At 41.5% G+C, this 21,597-nt stretch overlaps 1 protein-coding gene across 1 annotated transcript in view; it reads right to left on the bottom strand.

Moving 5' to 3' along the window:
• MYH15 (myosin heavy chain 15) overlaps positions 1–21,597 on the bottom strand; it is a 133,081-nt gene that overhangs the window by 25,376 nt on the left and 86,108 nt on the right. Inside the window, exons 29-33 of the mRNA XM_072970807.1 lie at positions 16,649–16,767; positions 13,915–14,111; positions 10,425–10,774; positions 8,156–8,280; positions 4,860–4,975 (exon numbers count right to left, since the gene is read on the bottom strand). Coding sequence (XP_072826908.1) covers positions 4,860–4,975; positions 8,156–8,280; positions 10,425–10,774; positions 13,915–14,111; positions 16,649–16,767 — 907 coding nt within the window. The remainder of the gene's footprint in view (positions 1–4,859; positions 4,976–8,155; positions 8,281–10,424; positions 10,775–13,914; positions 14,112–16,648; positions 16,768–21,597) is intronic.

Here is a 21,597-nt window from a genome sequence, read left to right as displayed (position 1 = left end):
GTGTTCCTGTGTTCTTTTCCCCACTTTGGTAAGCTTGGAGTCCACCCATGGACTCCATCACAAGATGGAAGGAACCTGTGTTCTCAAATGACTTTGCAGAATAGTGGCCTGCTGTCCACCCTAACCCCACACTGGACTCTGACACAAAGCAAAAATAAACTTTGATAGTTTGAATCCATCAAGATTTGGTGGTGGTGAGTCAGGATGGTGTAACTGTGACAACTTACACAGGCCCTGTTACACTCACCGATGAAACAGGGCCTAATGCCGGGCAGGTAAGACAAGATGGAGGAGGGAACAGCCTTTCTGTTCTCCGTCCTCATGGAGCCCATCAATGCAAACAGCAGACACGTATTCATCTTGGGTTAGAATTAGGTTCCACACTGGGTTGACTGGAGCCCGTGTCCTGAGCTCTGAGACCAGTCAGGGAGGTACAGCCCCGGGGGAGTCACAGCGTGGTCAGTTTCTGACTGGGCGGCAGGTTGGAGGTGTCAGTTTCATGACCACCCTTCTCCCCACTGGCCAGGGGAGGCCTCAGAAGTAGGTGTGGAAGTGGACATGGATGAGAAATCACTCCTGGTTCCACAGCCTAGAGTTAGCAGGTCTCCTTTGCCAACCCCATGTCCCCTGCCCCCACATGTTGAGGTCAGCCTCTTATGCCTCTCCTTAGGTCCTGGCTTTTGTTCAGCTCCCGGTCAGAATCCTACAGGGATGCCAGTATATCAAGTCACCAGAGATTCTTACGGCTGAATTGTGTCCCTCTCCCCCTCCCAACACAATGCCTATGTTGAAGTCCTTAATCCCCTTGGAAGTCCCTCAGAATGTGAGTATATTTGGAGATAGGACCTTTAAAGAGGTGATTAAGTTAAATGAGGCCCTTAGGGTGGGACCTAATCCAATCTGCCTGATCTCCTTTTAAGAAGAAGAAATATAGACACACAAAGAGACACAGGGAGAGGTGTGCATGGAGAAAAGGAAATGTGAGGATATAGCGAGGTGGCCACATGCAAGCCAAGGAGAGAGGTCTCAGGCCCAAACTTGCCGACATCTTGATCTTGAACCTCCAGCCTTTAAAAATGTGAGAAGACAAATTTCTGTTGTTTAAAACACCCCATCTGTGTACTCTGTTACAGCAGCCCTGGCCCATTACTACCGCAGGGGTGCACCCTCAGACTCCCTGAAAGCTTCAGGACACTGCTCTGTCTTGCACCGAGGAAACTCTCACTTTTGCCCCAGCCGACTCTCCTTGGTCAGGAACACCAAAGCATCCCGAGGCTGATGTAAAAACCCTCTGTACAGCGGCATCTTCTACTTAAGCACATAAAATGAAGGTTTTGAATTGTACTGTTTCCACAGTTGTTTATGAAACTTCACGAGAGCCTACAGACAAGTAGAAAGTGCTGTGGTTTAAGAGGCTTCTGCATGATGCAGGCCTAGAGAATGGCCGCAAAACAACACATTTCAGGCAGAGTCAAGAAATCTTTAAAATGAAAACTCCCCAAGTACATTTTTTTTACGAAAAATGAAGCACTCAGGTTTGAGGCAATATCATAAGAAGTTCCTCCCCACCCCCCGAAATGTGAACTATAATTTGAGGAAAGAAACCAAATGCAAACAAAAACAAAACCAGAATAAAAACTGAAAACTTGAAAAAGCTAAGGATTTTAAACAGATAGTCAAGTCAATAGGCTCTTTTTTCCCTCCTGCAATGTTGCTCATCTCTATCAGAGAAATGAAAGCTTTTCCTTAATCCCAGTGCACATGAGTCAGCTTCAAACTGATTAACAAGCATTTTGCTAATGAAATACCATGTCTGGGTTTGAGATCCTACTTTGGTAAAATACTTCACTTAGAAATGAGAAGAGATTTCAACACTTTCTTCTGGCAGAGACTCAGACAATAAAGAAAATTAAGTTGGATGCTGCATATAAATGGAGACCATGTGGCAAAGACCACTATGACTGAGTTCAGAGAAGGGAACCCTATGGAAGGAAAAGATGATGGAAAATTACCAGATGGCTGAGGCCACAGGCCGGCGGGGGCTGGGGGGGGGGGGCAAACTGTGGGCTATGGGCCAAATCCAGCCATGCCCAGTTGATTTCCTATTGTATATGCTTTCAAACTATAATTGCAGATTTGAGTAGCTGCAACAGAGACTCGGTGACCTGCAAAGCCAAAAATACTATCTGACCCCACACAGAAAAAGTTTGCCTAGGTCTTCTATAGATGATCAAACCACAGCAAACAAGGGCATCCCGACAGAGTAAGGAATGTCAGTGCCTTAATCCCCAAAGCTCCTTCCACAGCACCTCCCTGCATGTGTCTGGGGAGAGCAGGACACAGGGACGTCCTGGCTCTAGGCTGGTGAGAAGACCCCACACATTATGGAATTTCCTTGAATACCTGAGTTGGGAGAGGGATATAATCAGTGGCCCTGGAAGATTCAGGATGCAACTGCCCAACTTGCTTTCAACCCAGTCTCGGGTCTTGCTTGACTTAGATGGCAGTTCCAGCTGCCAGGTGGCCTTCAAGCTGGCCACGGATGTCAATCTTGCTTTCCTGCGTTGGGGATGGAGAGGGCCAAAGCTGGACATCAGAGCTCCTCTCCTCTTTCCTTCAGTGAGTGCATTGCCACCTCCCTACCTCTTGCTCTGCTAATTATAATATTTGTAAGGAAATAAAACAGCCCCATTAATCCATAGAAGTTTGGAGAGCTCTGTCTAGAATAGAAAGCACAGTGTCTTGCCAACACGAAGTGCTCTGTTGAACATCTCTTGAACAAGTGAAACCTACGACTCCCATGCCAGCTGCTCATTCTTTACCACCAACAGGTTTCCAGCCCGACTCACGCAGGATCGGTCCTCACCAAAAGGAGAGCGAGCTGGGCAGCAGCGGATGAGTGAATGACTTCCCCACTTTCCAGCTCAACCAAGGTTATGCTTTTGCCTCTCAATCTCTCTCCTGCTCTTATGGTCTCTTGAGCTCCCCCAGTCCTGCCTCACAGGCCTCCTTCAGTTTCTGTGGCATTTTCCCAGGATTGTGTGGAACAGGACCTTGAATCTCATCTTGCCCTCGGGCAGTATTTCCCTTGAGTTCTATAATTCACCTTGATTCCTTACTTATCCTTATCCTTGATGCTCAAAATCTTATGCTTTGCTAGGATTTCCTCCTGGCCTTCACTTCATTTTCCTTAAGATCCCTTCCTCTCCTAGCCCTGAAGTCAGATTAAACCCTCGGATTAAACCCAGGCCTCTTGACACAGTCTGCACTGAAGCAGGGCACTCATACAGGAAGGGCCTGGCATGGTATTTGTGATCTTTTGCAAGATATGCCCATCTTTCCTTTCCGATGTACCTATTACAGTCATTATGAATCATTACCTAAAACTCACAAATAGTTCCCCCCTCCCCCTAGCCCGCCCTTCTTTTTCCAGCCCCTTCACACTCCTGCCTTGTCTTCAGTTCTTCCCTCTCCCAGTCCTGGCTGTTTGGAACTTCCTTTGCACGAAAATTATTATAATTGGTGAACAGCTCTACGACATTCAGATGTACCTGACAGGATGCAGACTCTCTGAGGATTCACTTTTTTCTTAGCTTGGTTTATTAATAGGCACAGGTTTGACATTACCTGAAACCAGGGTGCGTTTCTTTTTTTTTTTTTCCTTGTAAATACACGAGGAGACATTCATTTTTGCTCCTGGTGGAAGGAAGTAGGGCAAATATCAAGGCCCAATGTTTTTGCCCTTCATCAAAAAAATTCTTTTAGACACAGACTCAGAGCCTCTTAAGCAGCTGAGAACCCACCACCACAGTCAGCCCTACAGAGGAGCGTGCCGGTGATTGAAGATAAACTCAAAGCTCACAGAGGGCCAAACTGGGCTTGCCGTTCTTAAAAAAATGACCCCCATGGGAGTTTTGTCTGAAGATGGGTGACAGAAAAGAGGCCAGTTCAATTAGACATGTAAACTTTAAAAAAAAAACAACTGTTTAACAAACACATGGAAAGCACATTGCCAATTGGATCTCAGACCCAAAGATGATTTTCCCCACCGACATACGGCACTGACTTAAGGGAGCAGATCAGATAGACAATACAATCGTAGTTAATTCGGTGTGTTTGTAATTGTGCCTTTGATCTAGAGTGTGAAGTGCCTTGCAGTGTCGGCTTACTGATCTTGCTTGCCACCTTCTGTGACACGAATGGGGCTGCTTTCATCCCCTCACTTCACTCAGGAGCTAAGAAGTGAAATGTCTAAAATCATCGGCTTGTTATGATGAAGCTAAGAAAAGATCCTGCAACCCAGGATTCCTGTTTAATTCAGTTCCTGATATTAAGGCTCAGCTGTTTCCATGGGGATTCGGTAAGCAGCTTAAGTCCTGGCTTTGGCCCCTCTCTGAACAAATGGCTACAGGTACAGGCAGGGGGCATGTGGAAACCTCACTTAGACCTGACATTAATTTTAATGCACAGCATCAAACTTAGTTCTTCTCCTCCACTGTTCAGCCTTATCAGTCAGTGTCCTGAATGCTCAAGAAAGAGGCTCGTTGGAAGGAGACCCACACAGTAAACACAGTCATTGCCCACATACTTATGCTTTCTTGGTGTGTTATCTTGAGTCTTGTGTATGAGTAGAAGCTACTCAAATATAAGAAAATCATACAATCTGACAGGAATTGTGTAGGGCTGTTCCATTATATTAGCAGTGCGGAGCTTCCCAGATTCTCGTGGAGGGTTAGACTGGCTAAGTTTCTTTGATAACTTTTCAACAGGGGTCTTAAAAGCAAACAAACACAGCAAATCATGATCAGTTAAGGATTCTGAAGTATGCAACTGTTGCTCATCAAAATAATCTTAAATACCTAAAATTTTCTGTTTCTTCATCTTTCTCTGAAAGCTTTCTTTCAAGTTCCGCTTTAGTTTCTGAGAGTTCGAGCTGCAAACGAAGAATCTTGCTTTCGTTACGTTCCAGAGCTCCCTAGAATACATAAATAAAAAGTACTAAATTAAGCCCACTTTTGGACAAAAGTATTTTTCCTCTAAATGTATGTCACTAATGTAGCTCTCTTTAGAGTTGCTAGGAATAATCTAAGTTCAAATCAGGTTGCTGAAGATTGGAACAGATTGAGAGACAAGTGATTACTTTGTTTGTCATGTCACTTAGAGCTGTGACATTCTTAGGGCTTTCTGCTGTGATTCAAGATCTGGAATTCAAAGAATTTTTTTAAAATAGAAAATTTCAATCTTCTCTGTGACTATACTTAAATTTTTAAATTGATTACTCTTGACTTTTTCTAATGTTTTCATCTTTGGGATGAATCAATAAAAGTACCATTCAAGATATGCAGATACTAACTATTATGTATAAAAAAGATAAACAAGTTTGTACTGTATAGCACAGGGAACTAAATTCAATATCTTGTAGTAACCTATAATGAAAAAGAATATGATAAGGAATATATGTATGTATATGCATGACTGAAACATGCTGTACACCAGAAATTGACACAACACTGTAAACTGACTGTACACTATACTTCAAAAAAAAAAAAGAGACAAAATCCGAACAAAAAAACTTTTTTAAAGTATCAAGGTTAGAACAAGAAGGTGGTAACTCCGACCTGGAAACTTGTATTTAATTCTCAACATTACAGAGGGATAGAGAAAAAGTCAAAAGCATTCAGAGAGCAAGATACAGGACAGGGCTCAAATAAAGGAACTTAGGATGTACCTGACACATAAGGCTTGGTGTGAGCCATCATCACCATAATTACTACTTTTACTACAAATAGATTGCTTTGACAGGCAGGGAGATCTCCTGCTCCTTTGAGTATCTAAATATAGGCAAGGCGATTACTGCCAGGAACATTACAAAGGTGATTAAAGTTTGAAAGTGTAGGTTTGATTAAATCTTTAAAGGATGTTCCAAAGATAAAATGTATATAAAAGAAGAAACAAACAAAATACTTGAAAGATTCTGAGGAGGATGTTTATAAAGGGCGCAAGGAAGGGGTCACAACAATACATTGGCCAGTTAACCACTGGCAGACAGTCCTGAGGGTAGAAGTAACTTTTATAGCCTCTTCCAAGGAGTTCTTAGCACATACCATGAAAAGTAAAACTAAGTAGCAATTTCAAAATAAAAATAAGAAAGATATTGGGAACTTTAATATGACTTCAGGCCTTGCTGCTGTTCTCTCAACACTGTCTTCGATATAAAGGAAAAGAAATAAAAAACAAATGCTTGGGTAGCAATTTTCTCCAAGGGAATGGTGCCCTTCCCTCAGGGGGAAATTGTCACCTCTAACCCTCTTGAATGGATGAGAAAGTAAATCTTTGAAGGTGACCCGGGATAATTTGAGTTTTGTGATTTCAAAAATAATATGATAAGGTTTCTAATAAAGGCTCACCCAGGAAAATAACCCAATTTTACAAATACATGTCCAAGCTGATGAAGTATTTATGGATGCAGCTGAAAACAAAACTTGAGAAAATGCGAACAGAATCTAACACCATCTAGTGCTACTAAATGGTAGGAGCACGGTGGCCTCAGTCTCACTTTCAAAGCGCTAGTCAGCTTCATCCACTAGGATGTCTACACCTCAGCCAGGACTAAGACTGCCCTGCCCAGTCGTAGCTCTCATTGGCTTCTTGTGTTGCTGGGAATTTCTACCATAAAAGTTACTTCTTTGCGTAAAGCAGTGGCTTTGAAAGTACCTGGCCGGGGTAGCCAGAGAACCAAAGGGAACAAGTAAATGAAACAAAGTTCACCTACTTTATGAGGACCAGCCTTGCTAGGGGATACCACACTGCCAACTGAAAGGATTCTATATAAAATGTAGAAGACCTCAGAAACTAATTTGCATAAAAAAACAAAAGCCGTCGACTTCATATATCTTCCGTCTGGCAGGTTTCTTCTAAAATTGTGGTGAGATATATTTAACGGACATGGCTTGGCACAAAGCAGTCCTTTAGGGTCTAACTTCTTTTATTATCATACCTTCCAAAAGGTCCGTGACTAAAATTGACTGCTGTGCCTTTTAAAAATCATTGTCTCTGTTGGAGGTGGGTGGGTAGGGGCTGCATTTTTAATATGAGTCATTGCTTATTCTAAAGGTGGGTCAAGAGGGGGGAGGGTATAGCTCAAGTGGTAGAGGGCATGCATGCATGAGGTTTGGGGTTCAATCCCCAGTACCTCCTCAAAGAATAAATAAATAAATGAACCTAATTACCTCCTTTCACCAAAAAAAAAAAGGACAAAGGGTGGGTCAAGAAAATGAAATTTGGCTGTGAGACAAGAGGCTCTGCATGGCTTGTTAACTACGTAATGATCATGACAGGATAACTTCCTTCTGCATTCACCCTCTTTGGCAAAGGTTTTCTCAGGGGCCCTTTCAATCACTAGCACACACCTAGGGATAAAATCAGAGGTTGTTCCTGAACTTTTAATCCTTAACACTGAAAACTCTCCTGTCAAACAATCCCCACAAAGATGAGCTTTCAGAAACAAATGTTTGAGAGCATCACTTTGAACTCATTTTTAAAACTACCTAAAGTTTTTTTTGTGGGGGGAGTGTTTTGACTGATTCTACTTGAAGAGGGGCAGGTATTAAGATATTTATTCATTCAACATTCAACAAGTATTTACTGAACCTCTTCTGGACACCAGGCAATGTTCTAGTCCAGTGCTTCTCAAATGTTCGTGTGAATATGAACCACTAAGGGATCTTGTTAAAATGCAGATTCTGATTCAGCAGAACCGTGAAGAGGGCTGAGAGTCTGAATTTCTAACAAGCTACTAAGTGATATCCAGGAAACTGGTCCACGGGCCACATTTATAGTAGTGAGGGTCTAGGCACTGGAGATAAATTGGGGAACAAGATAGATCCAATTCCTGTTTTCATTACAATCAAGAGATTTGCATCCACTCTTGCTTATCCTGTTCTCTGAGCCTCAATTTCCTCATTTGTAAAATGAGGACAATAGTTTGCTAAGGTGATTACATAAAATAATGCATATAAAGCACTCAGCATAGTGCCAGGCATGTAGTTAACACCTGAATAAGTGTTAATGGCATTGTGTTGTTGTTATAACTAGAATGCAGATCATCTGCACTGTCACAATGATAAAAGCTTTCTCTGCTCCCTGGAGGTAATACCTCGGCCTCTTCCAGTGCCATCTGGACTTCAGTCTTTTCTTGTTCAATCTGTTTCTTCACCTTTTCCATTTCACTTAAGTTCTTCTTTCCTTCTCTCACCTGATTTGTCAGATTAGAAATTTCTTCTGGAGAGGGAAGAGAGACAAAGTTAGTGAAAGGAACCAGTCTCAGACCCATGATATCAGGCCCAACAGACTGTTCTCCTTGGTAACTCGATGGCAAGGCCACCTCTGGCACATATGGGACCTTTGAATTAAAAAAAGGAATCCTCCCCTTCAATATATTCTTTTGGCATCTGCCAGAAAGTTGCCTACAACAAGTGGTGAAGATGGTGTTTCTTAGAGTATTGTGCATTGAACAACCTGTGCAACTGTACACGGCAGTCCTGCTTGTCAGATGTTGCCTGGTGGGGTTCTAGGACACAGACCTGGAATCCCTACACTTCCAGTAGAAGTGCTTAGCTAGTAATACTAGTGCCTTCTGTTGTGTCAGCTGCTGCTCAACACCAGGATGGGAACTTACAGCATAAGCTGGGTCACTGTCTACCAGAAGACAACGCATGAGCCCGGACAGACCTAGGAATCTGAAGGAGCTCAAGCACTTGAGGGTTTCTGCCGAGCCACTCATGAGCACAAGACTTTGACAGAGCTAGGCATCCAGCAGTGACAAAACCTCCACCATCTGACACTGTTACTGTCAGTTCTGTTCATGAAAGAAGCCTCCAGAACCTGAGAGGTGTGGAGTGGGGCCAAGTGCTCTGGGAATTACCCACAGTCTAGAGGTGGTGCAAGGAGTTCCAGAGTGTGGCTGCTCCTCTGGTTCTGAGATCCTGGGCTGGGAGAGGATGTGACAGGAATTTTTTAAAGTTACAAAAACAAACCCATTAGATGGTAATTCTCATGTGAATAATAAATCCTCTGAGAAAGCCTCTCCAGAAGAGGAGCTCCTGAGAGAAAACTTGAAGCAACGGTTCTCTACTGTAACATACCTTGGAATCATTTGGAAAGCTTTTGAGAAAGACTTCTGCCCAAGCTCTGCCCCGGACCAAGTGTGGGCCCCAGAGCAGCAGCACCGGCCTTGCTGGAGGACTTGTTAGAAATACAAATTTCTCAGACCCCCCCCCCGGACTTACTGGATCAGGAACTCTGAGGATGGGGCCCAGCCAACCGTGTTTTAACAAGTCCCCCAGGTGTTTCAGATGCCACTAAAGTTTTCTGACTGTTCCAGCACCTCTCACAGACCCAGTCAGTGACCTGATCACGGACGATGCAGGTCAGCAGAGAAAGCCAGTTTCATTTACGCCTCTGATAGTAATGCAAGAGCTCCCAGGGCATCTCTGGCTTGTAATGCATGTCACTGGTGGTGCTGGTATGCGTTGGCAGCCTCTTTGAAGGGCTGCTGGGCAGTATCTCAAAATTTAAAAATTCATTCCTTTAACCCAGCAATTTCATTTCTAGGAATTTACCCTACTGAGGTATTTGTACATGTCCACAAATATAGGTACAGGGATGGACAATGTAGGATTATGTATAATTGTGAAAAATCACATCTAAAATGAAAAAGGTCTAGTTGAATGCGTGAGTTGTCCTTATTATAAAACCCCGTGTTGCTATTAACAATACATGGTAGGTCTCTAGGTAGAGGCGTGCAAAGAATCACAAGGCATATGGGGAGGTGACAGAGCCCAGGGACTGGGTGTGTGTATGTCAGAATCAAGCTGCCTGGGCTCAAATCTCAAATCTACTACTTATTAAATGTGAATTTGGACAGGTTCTTAAACTTAAGTGACTCAATACAATCTGCATTTTACAGATAAAGAAATTAACACATTCTGAGACTTAATGAATAGTTACATATAAAGTAGTGCCTGGCATGTAGTATGGGCTGTAGAAATATTAAATTAGAAAATACATTACCAGGTGAAAAAAATAAAAGGTGTAGAATACTGTGTAATTTAAGGAAAAGTACATGCATGCATATATGCATGGAAAATCTTGGTAAGGTTATGGGTATAAAGGAATTCTTAATAGGCTTTGTTTACAGAGTGGAAATGGGACTAAAGGTAGAAAAGTTGTCTTATTTTTAGAATTCATTTAATTAAAATAATCTCCATTTTAAAAAAAAATTCAAAAGGAGGTATTAAAAATGGAAAAGTTAAAACCTGAGTGGCCCACGAGGATGCTGGGGCATCTGCGCATGGAAGGCAGCCTTGCCCTGGGCGCAGGGTCTTCTGGGTACCCCAGTTCCCAGGGCCGCCCATCCAGCATACCTTGCAGATTCTTGTTCTCCCTCCGGAGGGTCTCCTGGCTCAGGGCGCCCTCCTCGCAGGCGTGCCTGAGCTCCAGGAGCTGGGTGCTGAGGGCCCGGGACTCCTTCTGAGAGGCATCCAGCATCGCCTGGGACTCCTCCTGCTGCCGCCTCCAGTCCTCCAGGCACTTGTCAAAGTGCTGCTGCTTCTGGTCCAGCACAGCGGCGGCGGAGCGTGCCTTCCCAAGGTCCGACAGGGTGTCCCCGAGCTCGAGCTGCAGTTGGAGCCTGGCCCTCTCCAGGGAGGCATTTCTGGCATTGGCCACCCCCATGGCTTCTGCAGCTTCCTGCAACTGAATTGCCAGTTTCTTCCTGAGAAGAGGAGACCCAAAGGGTGAGTGAAGCCACAATCCTCAGAGAGCTCAACCAGTGAATCCTGAAAGACAGCGATCTGGAGCAAAATAGGGGTGGGGGTGAGAGGCTGAGGGGAGCTTAATAGTATGAAGTGGAAACAGCTTGTGTCTGAAAATGACCTCCTTGTGCCTGCAGAACCCAGATGTCTGCTGACCACCACCCTCCGGCTCCTGTGTCCACATGTCCTTTATCTACCCCCATCCTTTGCCAGCCTGGACTTGGAACTCAGGATTTCTGAATCCCTGTAAGTTTCTGGTCCCTCAAACCTTGTACAAGCAATACAGGCTTCATTGATGATTTCATAAGAAATGAGAGGAAGTGGGTACCGAACACCCAACAGTAAGCAAATGTTGAGAAGTCTGTAGACACATCTAGTCTCTGAAGTTGCTTCCAAGGAGCATTCTTTGACTGTCTCCTGCTCACTCTCTACTCCTCTCATCATGTGGCTCCTAAACATGCCCAGATTCTCTTTCCTTTGTTTCTTCTCTACGTCAGCTCCTCTTCCCAAATTGATATAGCCAACCCATCCCAGCATTATGCTCCCACTTAACAAGTCCCACTGCCCCCAGGGGCATTGCAGCCCCTGTCAAGTGTCCCTCCCGCACCCTCTGAGATGGAGTGGCTTGTTAAAGGGCTCCCTCCACCGCCCCAACAATGCAGTGCTCACATCTCCAGGGACATTGGCAGTCCCATTCTCACTCATTCATCACATCTCTTAGATGAAAGTATGGTATGTATCAAATCTTATTCTGATCTATTGCCACTAAACGGAAAAAGATCCTCAGGAATTAACACGTGCCACACAACTAGCTCAACAGAGCAATGTGGTCATAAGGCCCCTTTTTGGTGGAATCCAGTGAAAATCAATCTGTGCTCAGCATCCAGGAAGGACCTGGGATCTAACAAGTACTTCTCCCTCACTGGCTTTCTAACCGTGGACACTTCACATCTTTGCCTCATCTTTCTTAACTGTTCAAAGGAGATTCTGATGTACCACATGATGACTATCACTAATAATACTGTATTGTAGATTTGAAGGTTGCTATGAGAGTAGAGCTTTAATATTTTCACTGTAACAACAACAACAACAACAAAATGGGAATTATGTGGGGCAAAGGTTGTATTAAGTAACCATTGTGGTAAGGACTTCACAGTATGTGCATGTATCAAATTATCATATTGTATACAAATTCACACAATGGTATCAATTATATCTCAATAAAGCTGGAGAAAAAAAAGAAATTCTTATGCTTTACCTCACCTAAAACAATAGTCTTATAAAACAAGTACACATATTTTAACTACTTTAGAAATGCTCAATTAGAACAAGAAAATAGAAATTTTACTCTGGGTGACCAACTGTTTTGAAGGAACTGAGGGGTTTTTGCCAGGACTTGGGGCCAACAGTGCTCAAATCCAGCAAGTCAAGGGCAAACTGGACAATTGATCACCTTTGTTTAACTAATAATGTTGTTCTACACCTAACACCAGCTACCATTTTGCTTCTCAACTTGCCAACCATAGCACCTATGTAGTTGCCTAAAAGATGCAAGAAGACGTGGAGGTTAAGAAAGCAGATCTCTATCCTTGGGGACCACAGAAGCAGTAAACTGGGTCTCAAGTGAGCTTGATTCCACTGAACTAACTCATCATGTGAACACAAGCCTGGAAATCTGAGCAGGCAAATCTTCAGCAGATTTGTAATTGAAAAAAAAGAATCCTAGATTGTTTTGCAGTTCAACCTCCCTGGGTGATTTGGGGAAAAGTATAATACAGACAACATGCTTCATTTACTTGATGTTCAACTAAGTTTAAAGCCAAAAAAAAAAAAAAGCCTTCAGATATGGCCATGTTTACCCATGATTTTTCTTTAGTTGTCGTGTAACACAGGACCATAATTTGGTAGAACTAACAAATCCATGTGGTCATATGTAAACTACATACTTTCCCTTCTTTTCTATCCCTTCCAAAGAAACTTTCAACAGAATTACTGGTAGATACTTTCACTTGAATTCTTCAATTATTAGAAAAAAAAATCTTACTTTAGAAGCAAATGCCCTGTTTTGGATATGAGGAGCCATTTCAGTTCAGAGCCCCACTTTCCTGTGATTCAGAGTTTTAACACATTTACTGCAGGTATTTTTAGTGTCTGTCATCCCTAAGTCCTTTTTCAGTTCCTGTGACGAGAGACAATCACTTGGTACCCCTTCAGGGGCAGAACACAGTGGCTGTTCAGCACGTGCACAGCAATGTCTTTCAAAGATTTAGGCAAAGAACTGAAAAACATTATTTTTGGGTGAAGCTAAAGAGAAACGTATCGATCTGCCCTGGACTTTTGCCAAGCCACCAGGCCAGGGACACATTCTTTAGTGTCAACTTTTAATGATTATAAGCTGGGGTTGGTGTGACACTTTCTCTCAAAGACACACCGTCCTTCATCCTTGGAGCAAAATGTTTCAGAACTGCACCCTGGTACTGAGTCTTGATTCATGTGGGCCCCAAACTTCTGTAGTTCCTGAGAACTTCTAAAGCCTTTATGGAGTGTTGGCTATAAAACGGATATCATAACCTTAGAGGTGGCCCAAAGGTGATTTCTTTTCAAAGAAACTTTTGTCCCACAGGCAGGATGACAGATCTCAACACGTTTCCAGCTCTCCCTGTCCATCTTCACAGACCTCTTTGTAGTTTACAAGTTGCAGACCAGAAACACAGTGACTTTAATGTGTGGAGACACATATACATACGGACTCCATTATTTTGGTGTTGCAAATATCACACAGGATTTTAAATGCTAGTCCACTTTCAAACCATAGCTCAAAGTCTTCTATGAAGACTTCCTTGGTTCCCCTAGAAAGAGCCTCCTTTTCCCCCCAGGACCTCTCTCTAGTCTACCACTCTGCATTATCATTTTTATTTTTGAACCCCTCTGGAGCATGTGCTTCCTGCCAGTGGTGGCTGTTTCAGCTTTGGTCTTGGGCTTGGTCACATGCTGGGTGAGGATTTGCTAAGTGCACACACGCGACCTTGAAGAGAAAGCTGCCATCCTCGCGGTCCTCTGTGTAACTGACCCCAGGTTAGGGTCGCCATGCCCCACTCACTTGGCATCCTCCAAGTCCTCAGTCCTCCGGATGCTGTCGTCCTCGTACTTCATCCTCCACTTCACCGTCTCAGCGTTGCCTTTGAAGAGCGCCCGGAGCAGCTCAGCCTTGGCCTCTTGCTCTTCTTCACACTGCTCTCGAAGGAGGTCACAGTCATGCTTGGCTGACCTCACAGCCTGGGCCAGGGCACTCTGTGACTGTAGGGGACACAACGCATGTGACAAAAAGGCACCACCACCACGAGCAACGAATGGCTTGGAGGTGATGTCATCTTTCTTAGATAAGGTTAATAACCACCTGCCACAAATTCAACCTGAATCTGAACCTAGTAAGATAATACCAGAGAGAGCACTGGGGACAAGAAGAGAAAGGAGAGGGTATCTAATTGCTGCCATTAAAACAGGGAAGAAAGTTCTATTTAGGGAAATGCCAGCTTGACTATGTGGGCTTTGACAATAGACAGGCCTGGAGTTCTAGAAATAGTGCAGGATGCAGGTAGCAAGGAGAATACTAACTTTCATTTAGGCAATAGATTTAAATTTAGCAGTAGGTAAGAGTCATATCTCGTTTGGACTAGAAAGGATCACTGAGATTTAGTCCACCTTTCTCATTCAATTGATGAGGAAAACAAAATCTTTTATTTCACATGTAAATCTCTAAAAACTTTATCTCTTATCACTTTCAAACAGCACTACTGCATGAAACTCTCCTTGGTGATAAAAATATTCTATACGTATGCTGTCCAATAGGGTAGCCACAAGCCATGTGGCTACTGAACATTCAAAATGTGCCGCAAACCAGGTGTGGTCAAAACTGAACTTCAATTTTACTTAATTTTAATTAATGTCAATTTAAATTTAGATATTCAGCTGTACTATAGCAGCGGTTACTGTATTTATTGGATGGGAGAGCTCAGTTAAAGGATTGTTTCTGTCATGTGACTGATGGACTGGTTAACCTAGCAGCATCGTTCCCAAGAGACAACCTAGTCTAGTGGCTTCTGCCAGTCCTCACGGGTCTTTAATGCAAATTTTAAAAAGAGCATCTTCTCAGGTAGATGCAGCCCTAAAGCACAAGGCTTGGTTAATGGCAGACTCAGGCAGATGCCACTGGGCAGTGAACGAGGAGCAATAATACACAGTGACTCTGAGGAGGACAGGGGCTTTAGAATCTGCAAACTTGGCTTCAAATTTTGGCCCTTCCTCTTACTTAATATATATGTATTGAGCACCTGTTCTAGGCATTAGTGTTTATAGAAGTAAATGAGATGAGAGGGAGGTTATAGCTCAGTGGTGGAGTGTGTGCTTAGCATGCACAAGATCCTGGGTTCAATCCCCAGTACCTCCATTAAAAAAATAAATAAAAATAAGTAAACCTAATTACCTCCCCCTGTTCCCGACATTTAAAAATAAAAAGAAGTAAATAAGATGGAGACAAGCCTTTGTCCAAAGGAGCCCAAAATTGTGAGAGGACACACAAAACAAACATGTACACAAAGTAATAAATAAAATGGCTGACAGCAGTGAGAAAATAAACGGATGGACTCGATGAGGAATGTTTGCTCTTTTCTCATCATCCCCCAAAGGCCTTTCTTAGGGAAGGGCTTTCAGACAGTGGGAATAGCAGCTACAAAAATAATGGCAGCTTGTTTAAGAGGCAGCGAGGAGGCCATGGTGACCAGAGGGGAGTAAATGAGGGAAGCAGATGTATGAGGTCGGGTCACAGAAGCAGGCTGAAGCCAGAGCAAGGGGGCCTTGTATCCCAGTTGGAAGCCACTGGGAAGTCAGCCAGAGAGAGCTTCTCAAACACAAATCAAGTCATTTCGCTACCTGCTACAATTCCTTAGCAGTCCGTGATTAGCTGTATGACCTTGGATGAGTTATTTGTCTTCTAAGAACCTCGGTTTCTTCACGTAAAAAGGTGTCATTCTACCTGTTTCATCAATGTCTGATGCACAAATCATGGTAGTAATTTTTAAATGTATATACGGGTAGGGGAGGGTATAGCTCAGTGGTAGAGTGCATGCTTAGCATGCTTGAGATCCTGCATTCAATCCCCAGCACCTCTATTGATAAATAAATAAACAAGCCTAATTACTGCTCCCTCAAAAAAACCCAAAAAAACCCCAACAACCAAAAACGTATATACAAAATAAGAAGAGTGGAGGAAATAAAATAAAATGTTTAAAATCAGGAGTCTGAAGACTCAATGACCTCCCCTCTCCCATTTTAGTCACTATCCTTCAACCTTAAAGAACCTTTTTCATTGGGGTCACTTATTAGCTACATTATATATCTCTTGGGAAGAAGTGACTAATAATGACTAATATCTATAATTTATTGACAATTTAAAAGTAATATTGAGCTAATCTATCCCCATTTGTTTTGTCCTGGCCTTCTATTTAATTTCACTTCTTTATGCAATTCAGAATTAAAGATCTATAAAGAACTTTGCCAACTGTCTGTTCAAGTAATAATGCAAGATGGAAACACATGCTTTTCTTGTGCTAAAATCTAGACAAACTAGGGAAGCAATTGGAATTACTGAGGATGATCCTTCAGTGATCAGAGTCCTTCCCGGCACATACAAGATCCAACACATCTTTCTTCCCATAACTTCTAGGGCACTTTCCCCTTTTCTTTTATATGAGAAGATATTCGGGCTGACTTAACAAGCTCTACTTTTTTTTCAAACATACAGTCAAGCTCCTGGTGAGAAATAATAGATGCATTACTTTGGTCTGTTCTGCCAACTGCCCTTTCAGGTCCTGAATCTGCAGTGTGAAGGTGCTCTTTTCCCTGGAAAGTTGGTTTATCAGAGCCTCCTTTTCTTCCAGCCTTTTCAGGAACTCACCTACAGAAAGATTTCATAAAATAAGTTAATTATGGTCCTTTTCCTCAACTACTGCCTCCCCCACTTAACTATTGAGTTTAAGAGCAGCTAAAATGATTCACATATTTTTGGTATTTACAAAGAGTCTGAGTCCAGCAATCAGCAAAATCATGGCAACGATCCTTTTCAGAACTCACAGAGCCCTAAAAAAACTGATTTGTAGTAGTAAATACGAGTAGATAAAAAACAGATAATATTAGCTACCATTTACGGAGAATCTTCCATGGGGTAAGTACTTTATGTATATTATCTAGTTTAATTCTCATAACTCCTTGATAATGTAGACATTATATTACCCATTTTTCAGAAGGGAAAACACAGCAACTTACATAAATGTGATTGAGACACAAACCTGCAGTGCTGGTAACTGATGAATATAGATTCAAATTAAACTCTTAATTCTAAAGAATGTGTTCCTCATTGCCATGCCCCCTTGTTTAAGTGTGTGTGGCTCTACCAATTTCTGGCCATATAATTTTTAGATAATTACAGTTTCTTTGCCTCATTTGTAAAATATGGATAACAATAAAAGATTGTTAATGAAAATTAAATGAGGGTGAATGTATTCTGTAGACTGAATTGCTAAATAAATATTAGAAATTGTCATTAAGTGGTAGATAATGTGACCAAGAGAGGGGTACATTTTATTTCACTGTAGTCTACTCTCCCTGCTTAGCTTATTTCATTAATGATAGATCAGAAACATGCTGGTTGTTAGAAGTGGCTCTAAAGCAGAGCCCATCCTGAGCAAAGGCAGTTACCTTTATTACTGCAAAATTAGTTATTATTAGTGTAAAAGTAAAGTCCCAAATATTTCTGACTCCTATCCCTCTTGCTACGAACAAGTTCTAAAACTCTCAAAATTAAAAGAAAGTGTTTGTTTGGACTAAAACAGGAATTCTCAAAACTTTTTGGTCTTAGGAACTCTTTATATGCTTAAAAATTATTGGGGGCCCCACAGAGATTTTGTTTATGTAAGTTTTATATTAATACATACATAGTATAATAGAAATTAAAAGAGAAATTTAATATATGTATTTATTCATTTTAAAATAATAATAAAAACCTTAATGATATGTTAACATAAATAAAACATTTTAGGGGGAAAAACTATTTCTAAAGTAACAAAATATTCATGAGAAAAATGACCTTATTTTACATTTTAAAAAATCTCTGGCTTAATAAAAGTCATCTGAATTCTTTTGGTTGAAGAATTCAACTGTTCTGGTTGAAGTATATGAAGAAAATCCAGCCTCTCATAGACATGTAGTAGAAAAAAGGGAGATGTATTTTCATAGTCTTTTTGGATAATTGTGACTATTATTTGGTACAACACCAAAACTCAACAAATGGAAGCTTTGTAAGAGTTAATGATACAAACCATATAAATGAAAACTTTTATTCTGTTACATTAAAATTCATGGATCTATCTTAAACTTTGAATGGATCTTTCATCCACATATGGTTTTGTAACATCACATAGTGGTGATTTGAAAAATATGCATTTACTCAATTATGTAGAATTTGCAAATGTTAACACATGTCATCACACAATATTAAAAAAATCATATTTGTTAACATCACCACTTATCTCATAAGAAAAGTCTTTAAGGTTCAGATCAAGATGGGGGAGGAAGATACTGAGCTCACCTCCTCCCACAGACATACCAAAACTACAACTACATAAAGAACAACTATCCCCGAGTATGACCTGAAGACTAGCAGAACAGATTTTCTACAACTAAGGCTACAGAGAAAAGGCCATATAAGGATGGGTAAGAGGGGTAGGGATGTGGTCTAGTCAGAACCCACATCTCCCGTGCAGTGACTTATAAGTAGGAGAAATATCACAACCACGGAGGCCCCCACTGGGGAGTGAGGGGTCCAAGCCCCACATCAGGCTCACCATACCAGGGTACTTGCACTGGGAAGATAAGCCTCCATAATGCCTGGCTTTGAAAGTCAGTGGAGCTTAGGGTCAGGAGAGCCAGTGTCCTGTGGAGAGCTGAGACACTGCATTTGAAGGACATGTCCACCAACTCACTCGCTCCAAGTCCCAGAGCAGAGGCAACAGCTTTAAAAGCACCTGGGTCATCCAAAGAGATTTTTTGCCTAATATTAGGACATATGCTGGAGGGGCAGGAATCTGGTGGAAACTTTCTCCAGGGGCAGAAGCACCTGCTGGCAATTCTATATTTTTATTTTTAACTCTTCTGCCACATAACTAGTCTAAGGCTGTTGGGCACTACTTCTGTTACTTTCAATCAACCTAGCAAACAGTGTACTTCACCCCAACACTCCCCTGAGGACCCACCACAGCAGGCCCCTCAAAAGTCATTCCATGCCCACTCCACCAGGCAAGTGGCCCCAGTGCCCCTCCAAAGTGGCTCTCACTCCATCCTACCTGGTGGGCCACCTCAGCCAGTGTCCCTTCCCACAAAGACGTGCCCACTCTGGGGGTCAGCCCCACCCACAGCACACCCACAGCAGTCACAACCAAGCTGTGCAGCCAGCTGGGCCTGGGGCCACCAGTATGCACATAGCAATTGTGGCCCAGCCACAATAGGAAGGTGCAAGCAGCTCAAACAGGGAAAACTCCTGGAGCACCTAGCTCTAGTGACCATGGGGGATTATGCTACTGAGCCCCTTAGGATGTCTTTCATATAAGGCCACTCTTTCAAGGCTGGGAGACATAGCTAATATACCTAATACATAGAAGCAAAGAGGTAAAATGAGGAGGCAAAGGAATACTTTCCAAATAAAAGAACAAGAAAAAACTCCAGAAAAAGAACTAAATGAAATGGAGATAAGTAATTTACCAGAAAGGAGTTCAAAGTTATACTCATAAAGATGCTTACCAAACTCAGGATAAGAATGGATGAACTCAGTGAGAACTTCAACAAAAAGATAGAAAATTTTAAAAAGAATCAATTAGAATGGAAGAATACAATAAGTGAAATGAAAACACACTAAGGGAATCAACAGCAGATTAAAGGATATGGAAGAACAGATCTGCAATCTGGAAGATGAAGTATTAGAAATCACCCAATCAGAACAGCAAAAAGAAACCAGAATTAAAAAAAATAATAAGATTAGTTTAACAGACTTCTGGGACAACATCAAGCACACTAACATTTGCATTATAGGGCTCTAGAAGGAGAAGAGACAGAGACAGACAGAGACAGACAGAGAAAGAGGGGGTGGGGAGAGGGAGAGGGAGAGAAAATAGAGAAGGAACATACCTCAACATAATAAACACCATATATGACAAAACCACAGCCAACACACTCAATGGTGAAAATCCTTTAAGATCAGGAACAAGGCAAGGATGTCCATTCTTGCTACTTTTATTTAACACAGTACTGGAAGCCCTAGCCACAGCAATCAGACAAGAAAAAGAGATAAAAGACATCTAAATTGGAAAGTAAGAAAAAACCCATCACTATTTATAGACAATATGATACTATACATAGAAAACCCTGAAGACTCCATGAAAAAACTATTATAACTAATAAATGAATTCAATAAAGTTGTGGGATACCAAATCAATATGCAGAATCAGCTGCATTTCTGTACACTAGTAACACACTACCAGAAAGCGAAATGAAGAAAACAATTCAATTTACAACTGCATCAAAAATAATAAAATACTTGGATTTAATTTAACCAAGGAAGTGAAAGATCCTGTACTTGAAAACTGTAAGACATTGATGAAAGAAACTGAAGATGATAAAAATAAATGGAAAGATATTCTGTGTTCATAGATTGGAAGAATTAATATTGTTGAAATATTACTATTCAAAACAATCTATAGATTCAATGCAACATTTTTGGCATTTTTCACAAAACTAGAATAACCCTAAAACTTATGTGGAACCACAGAAGACCCAGAATAGCCAAAGCAATCATGAGAAAGAACAAGGCTGGCAGTATCACACTCCCTGATTTCAAACTATACCACAAAGCTAGAGTAATCATAACTTTATGATACTGGCACAAAAACATAGATCAATGGAACAGAAGAGAGAGTCCAGAAATAAACCTGTGCTTAGATGGACAATTAATTTACAACCGAGGAGCCAAAAACATACAGTGCGGAAAAGGCAGTCTTCAATAAATGGTATTGGGAAAATTGGACAGTTAAATGCAGAAAAATCAAAGTGGACTATTTTCTCACACCAGGCACAAAAATAAATTCAAAATAAACTAAAGACTTAAATGTAAGACCCGAAACTGTAAAACTACTAGATGAAAACATAGACTTGTGTATTTTTTGACACTGGCCTCAGCAATATTTTGGGGGATCTGTTTCCTCAAGCCAGGGAAACAAAGGCAAAAATGAACTAATGAGACCCAATCAAACTAAAAACTTTTGCATAGCAAAAGAAACCATTGACAAAATGAAAAGACAACCTACTGAATGGGAGAAGATATTTGCAAATGCTATATCTGCTAAGTGGTTAATATCTAATATATACAAAGAATTTGCACAAGTCAATGTCGATAAAGTAATCTGATTTAAAAATGGGCAGACGACTTGAATAAACTTTTTTTTTCCCAAAGAAGACATGCACATGAAAAGATGCTCAATGTCACTAATCATCAGGGAAATGCAAATTAAAACCACAATGAGATACCATCTCTCACTGATATTCATCAGTTCCACTTTTGAATATTTACTGGAAGAAAATGAAAACACTAACTCATAAACATATGTGCACCCCTATGTTCATAGCAGCATTATTTATAATAGTCAATATATAGAAGCAATCTTAGTATCTTTCAATAGAT

Source organism: Vicugna pacos, chromosome 1 (assembly GCF_048564905.1).
Source record: "Vicugna pacos chromosome 1, VicPac4, whole genome shotgun sequence".
Taxonomy (NCBI): Eukaryota; Metazoa; Chordata; class Mammalia; order Artiodactyla; family Camelidae; genus Vicugna; species Vicugna pacos.
This window is presented reverse-complemented; position numbering and strand designations above follow the sequence as displayed.